The 5,919-nt window shown below is 48.7% G+C and overlaps 1 protein-coding gene across 3 annotated transcripts in view; it reads left to right on the top strand.

Moving 5' to 3' along the window:
- grm7 (glutamate metabotropic receptor 7) overlaps positions 1-5,919 on the top strand; it is a 100,218-nt gene that overhangs the window by 68,888 nt on the left and 25,411 nt on the right. For all 3 annotated transcript variants that reach the window (XM_008408244.2, XM_017304852.1, XM_017304850.1), the window contains one exon: positions 3,917-4,054. In XM_008408244.2, the coding sequence (XP_008406466.1) occupies positions 3,917-4,054 (138 nt within the window). The remainder of the gene's footprint in view (positions 1-3,916; positions 4,055-5,919) is intronic.

Raw genomic sequence — 5,919 nt, 5'->3', positions numbered from 1 at the left:
AACCTCTGGACTCGGAGGAACCTCTGGACTCGGAGGAACCTCCGGACTCGGAGGAAACCTCCAGACTCGGAGGAACCTCCGGACTCGGAGGAACCTCTGGACTCGGAGGAACCTCTGGACTCGGAGGAACCTCCGGACTCGGAGGAACCTCTGGACTCGGAGGAACCTCTGGACTCGGAGGAACCTCCGGACTCGGAGGAACCTCCGGACTCGGAGGAACCTCTGGACTCGGAGGGAACCTCTGGACTCGGAGGAAAGACTAGGAGGAAAGACTAGGAGAAAACCTGGATGCTCTGAAGCTGCTGCCGCCGTTTCTGCTGCGGTTTGTCCGAACGGCAGGTCGGAGCTGGAACTGGACTCTGGTTGACGCCTCGTTACAGGAAGACGGACGGATGTGCAGAGTCTCCTCCTCGCTGCGTAACGACCCGACAGGAAGTGGCTGCAGACCGGCAGGAAGTAACCCTCAGCTGGACTTCCTTTACGGAAACGGATTCATGGAGCTGATGCAGCAGCAGCGCTGATGATGAAGCAGATTCTCCTCTTCATCACCGCGGCGCCTCAGAAGACGTTCCTGCTGCTGGCGAACGACTTCTGGACCCGGAGCAGAAACCGAACCGTCCGGATCTGCAGCAGGAACCGGACCGTCCGGATCCGGAGCAGGAACCGAACCGTCCGGATCCGGAGCAGGAACCGAACGGTCCGGACCCGGAGCAGGAACCGAACCGTCCGGAGCAGGAACCGAACCGTCCGGATCCGGAGCAGGAACCGAACCGTCCGGATCCGGAGCAGGGACCGAACCGTCCGGATCCGGAGCAGGAACCGAACCGTCCGGATCCGGAGCAGGAACCGAACCGTCCGGAGCAGGAACCGAACCGTCCGGATCCGGAGCAGGAACCGAACCGTCCGGATCCGGAGCAGGAACCGAACCGTCCGGACCCGGAGCAGGAACCGAACCGTCCTCCGGATCCGTTCACAGCAAACGTTTACGTTTCTAAACGAGACATTTTAGCCAAAATATGTTTTTGTGGTTGGAGTTTACAAAAAAGTTGAATCATCTGATAAAATGCTTCCTGTAAGTCAGTTTGGACTCGGAGGAACCGGTTAAAATATTCAGGTGAACTGAGATATTTTAACCAAACCAGATTAAATACTTTGTAATATTTGGTGTTTTTGCAGTAAAATCTTGTTTTTAGATCCTGAGAAGCCGAATCTTTATAAACCTTCATCCTCCGTTTTCTCAGCCGGCTGTTTGATCCGAACCACCCAGAGTCTGGAAGCTTCCCGCCGCAGCGACCCGTCCTGCTGCGTGACCTCTGACCTCCCCTCTGGCAGCAGAGCGCGCCGCCGCCTCCGTTTCTGTCACTGCAGCCGCTCACCCAGAAAACATGGAGACAAACATCTGCAGGGCAGGAAGTCAGCTGTCCATCACTTCCTGGAGGTTTGCAGCTGATTCTGCAGAGACGGGACCGGTTCTGGGTCTGGTTCTGCCTCTGGGTCTGGGTCTGGGTCTGGATCTGGATCTGGATCTGGTTCTGGTTCTGGTTCTGGTTCTGGTTCTGGTTCTGCCTCTGGTTCTGGTTCTGGGTCTGGTTCTGGGTCTGGTTCTGGTACTGGGTCTGGGTCTGGGTCTGGTTCTGGTTCTGGGTCTGGGTCTGGTTCTGGTGGTGACAGGAGGACATGAGCTTCTGTGCATGAAGACAAACTCGGTTCCAACGTTTTCTGCTCCATGAAGCCGCCGGAGGCTCGTAGCAGTTTGGACCGAACGCTGCAGCGGATCCACAGGTTTCATCCAGACCCAGTTACGTTCTCCTAATGTTCGCTCTGCTGCTGCAGCATCAGAGCCCTGATGCAGCATCAGAGCCCTGATGCAGCGTCAGAGCCCTGCTGCAGCATCGTAACCATGCTGCTGCAGCATCAGAGCCCTGATGCAGCATCAGAGCCCTGATGCAGCGTCAGAGCCCTGCTGCAGCATCAGAGCACTGCTGCAGCATCGTAACCACACTGCTGCAGCATCAGAGCCCTGATGCAGCATCAGAGCGCTGCTGCAGCATCAGAGCGCTGCTGCAGCATCAGAGCGCTGCTGCAGCATCGTAACGGCGCTTCCAGGCAGGAATTGCAGCCGAGCTGTGCTGGGACTCGTGATTCTCAGCAGCAGAACAAAATGCTGCTGGAAATTTAACCCCCATAACTTTTGATTCTTGGACGGTTTTCCTTCAGTTATGGAGAAAACGGAGCAGAAATCGTATTAATTCCATGTTTCATGCTTGCTGGTCGTCCATCACCAGATCCAGACCGGATCAGATGGATCTGGATCATCGGTGGATCCATGCAGAGCAGTGGAGCCTTTCAGTTTTCCTCCGGTCATCTCTTCATCACCTCCTGACTGGCTCCTCTTCCTCTTCACCTCCGCAGTGACTTTCAGCTCCACGCAGAGAAACGCGAGGTTAAGATCCCCATTTTATCCTGTCAGAAATTATTCATATTTATGCATCGCTGGGATCGTTTGGGAGCGTCAAGGACGTCTGAGGCAGTCGGTGACGGGGATGCTGACGGAGAAGATGAAGAGCTCCGTCAGATTACAGCCTCCCATAACTCTGACTGTCAACAAACACATGAAGGGAGTCAGGAAACCACAGCGCCGACCCTCCGAACATGAACTTCCCCGAAGCTCCAGGTTCTACTGGGTTTAAAGGAATCTCTGTTCATCCCAGCCAGCTGAAGGAAAACGGGACAACTGTCTGGAGGAAACGCATTTTATCTGAAATGTTGGTTTCCAGGTGATGAAGAGGAACCGGAGCTGGGAGGTCAAACCATCACGTTGCAGGAAAAGCTCAGGGATCCAGATCCAGACCTCTATGTGGCGCCGTGCGCAAAGTTACACAAACTGTCTTAAGAGAGAGAAGTGTGGTTTATTCATGGGGTTTATCTTTCAGTCATATTTCACCAAGTTATTCATTTAATGTCACATTTCCAAATTAAATACCCAATTAGCAGGATAAATACTGAGTCTGAAGCTAAATATTTAGCCTCAAATTCAGTTGCTGATCCCGGAAGTGGACTACCAAAATAAAAGCTATTTTTTCCTGAACCTGTAGCTCTTCTTCTTCTTCTTCGATTCTCTTCCTCTTTTCATTTCAGCTGTAAACAGTGAGCCGTTTTTAACGGAGTTTATACTGAAGCTCTAAAACCCAGCTCTTATTTTGATAGTCCACTTCCACTTACCGACAAATGAATTTGCATAAATGAACTAAATATTTAAATAGGAGCTACAGTAAATATCAGATTGGATACTAAATATCTAGCTCCATTTTCAATATTTAGCTAGCTACATAACCAGCTCAGTGTTTAGCTAAGTAACTAGATATCAGCTAGCTAATGCTAGCTGATATTTAGCCAACATTAGCTAAATATTAGCTAGCTAAATAGCTTCCTGTAGCTGTAATTTAAATATCTGCCTAACTAAATATTGAACTAAATGTTTAGTTTAGCTAGCTGGATGATGTGCCGCTCATGTTTATCCGGAGTTTGAGCTCAGAGACGTTTGTCCTCCAGGACTTCCTGTCCCCTCTGGGACCTCAGACTGCTCTGGGTTCTGATCGTAGAAATAAAAACTGACTAAAGAGGAATTAGGAAGCGCCTCGTGTCTGCAGCAGCTTCGCTCTGTCGACTCTGAATGATCTTTAGTTTTGCTGCTGATCTGTTAATAATCAGGACGCTTAGCAGACGTCCTGTCCTCCGTGCTGCTCCTCCCGGCGCTGCGTTCAGGCAGCAGCTGCTCACTCCAACCTGCAGCAGGAGGAGGAAGCTCCCCCCTCTGACTCCACTTGAGCCGAGCCTCTTGAAGACGAGCAGATAAACACTTGCAGCGCTCCGGAGGACGCTGTGAATAAAAGCCGCCGCTGCTGCTGTCTTCCAGGCTTCGACGCCTACTTCATGTCGCGGACCCTGGAGAACAACCGGAGGAACGTCTGGTTCGCCGAGTACTGGGAGGAGAACTTCAACTGCAAGCTGATGAGCTCCTCCAAGAAGGACGACAGCAGCAGGAAGTGCACAGGTGGGTGTGAAGCCGGCGACGTTTCTGCTTTTCTCTCCTCTGTGTGTCAGGTTTATACCAGAAACCTTTTACTGGAGGCGGCACTTGGACGGTGTGCATGAGACTGACATGACATGAAAATGAAGGAGTCTCTCTGAACGTCCAGGGCTGAAGGTAAATTATTAAAAAGTAATAATTAAATGTCCTTTAAAAGTGCCAATTCGCATTAAAGTGTCATTATTTAAAAAATAATGCAGAGTTGGCACTTTTAAAGGACTTTAAATTATTTAGTCATGGACGTTCATAGAGACTCCTTCATGTTCATGTCAGCCTTATGCGACGTGCTGCCGGACTCGACTGTCACTTTTCATTTTAGGGTTTGTGATTTGCAGCCGCTAGTTGGAAAAGCAGAACGATTAAAGGTCCACCAACAGGACAAACATGGACGATTCGGAAAAATGTTCAACTTTCTGACTGTTTTTCACTTTTAATATTTAGACTTTTCTGGTTTTAATCTGAAGATTTGTTGGATTTTCTAGCAAAGTTTCAACTTTAAAACTAAGAAATTTCCAAGTTTTTTCTATAAAGTTTCTGAGATTAATGTGAAAATTTCAGAATTTTTATTTTAGCAGATTTTTGACTTTTCTGAGTTTTTTGGGTTTTATTTTATCTGCAATGGCCGTAGTACACTTCAGTATCCATTTGTTTATGTTTACAAAAAATATTTAAAAAATGATAAACGTTACTGAATAGACATACGAGCTGCACAACAAAGATATTTATAGTTTTAATCTTTAGATTCTCCAACCATTAGATTTTAACAAAGTGTTTTTTTATCCATCCAGTTTCATTTTATTTCAGATCCTTTGCTGTTTTTTTGTCTTTTCCATTTTATTGTAAGTTGTTTAATTTCATTTAGTCACTTTTTTACTTTTATTTTCAGTGTTAATTGTTTCATCATTTGATTTAGTTTCAGTTTAAACTCTGGAAGGAAACGTTTTCTGGTTCCTGTTATGATCCTCATTCGTTCTCCAGATTCTTCTGAAACCTTTAAATCACAGAAAAGTTAAAATTTCTTCTGATCTGATTGGAGTTTTGTCCTGAGGGAAGATACTGACTGCTCAGACCTGCTCTACGTGACAGAAACGCAGCGTTTAAAGGCTGAGAGATGAACTTCTGAACCGATAAGCAGTTTTTAACTGATGGTTCTGGTTCTGGTCTGGGTCTGTATGGAGACTTTATTCTTAATCAAGGTTAAGTTATTATTATGTAACAGTAATAATGAAACTGTATATTTAGAAACTGGCCTGAAGGACTCGATCACACCGGCAGTCCAGGATGAATTAGTTTATTGGCTCTAGTCGCCTTTGTTTGACAGGAAAGATGAGAGACGGGGCAAAGGTCACCAGGCCGGGAATCGAACCTGCGACGAGGCCTAAGGCCTCCATGTGTGGGTTGTGCTGAACCGCCACCGCGGCGCCAAGGATGAAGTTCTGCACGAAAGAGACTAGTCCTCATCGGAGCTGGACGGACAGAGTGGACACATGCCGTCCTCCTGTCCCGACAGCAGCTGGTGGTTCCTGCTGCTGCAGCCTGTTGCCATGGCGACGGACCGCAGCTGTTTACAGTCGCTCTGCCGTCCTGATAACATTATCCCGCCGCGTCTGAGGGACGCGTGGACGAAGGACAGATAAGTGGCGTCATTGAGAGCTGAGGATTCCTGTTGGGGAGATAAGATTCAGCCGCCGCGCCGCAAAACATGGAGCCTGGAGAGTCCAGAGGGTTTCGGACCGGCTCTGAGCCGAGCAGCAAGGAGGGCTAACCTGCTGGACACCTGAGACCTGCTGGACACCTGAGACACCTGAGACCTGCTGGACACCTGAGAC

Source organism: Poecilia reticulata, linkage group LG5, assembly GCF_000633615.1.
Source record: "Poecilia reticulata strain Guanapo linkage group LG5, Guppy_female_1.0+MT, whole genome shotgun sequence".
NCBI lineage: Eukaryota > Metazoa > Chordata > Actinopteri > Cyprinodontiformes > Poeciliidae > Poecilia > Poecilia reticulata.
This window is presented reverse-complemented; position numbering and strand designations above follow the sequence as displayed.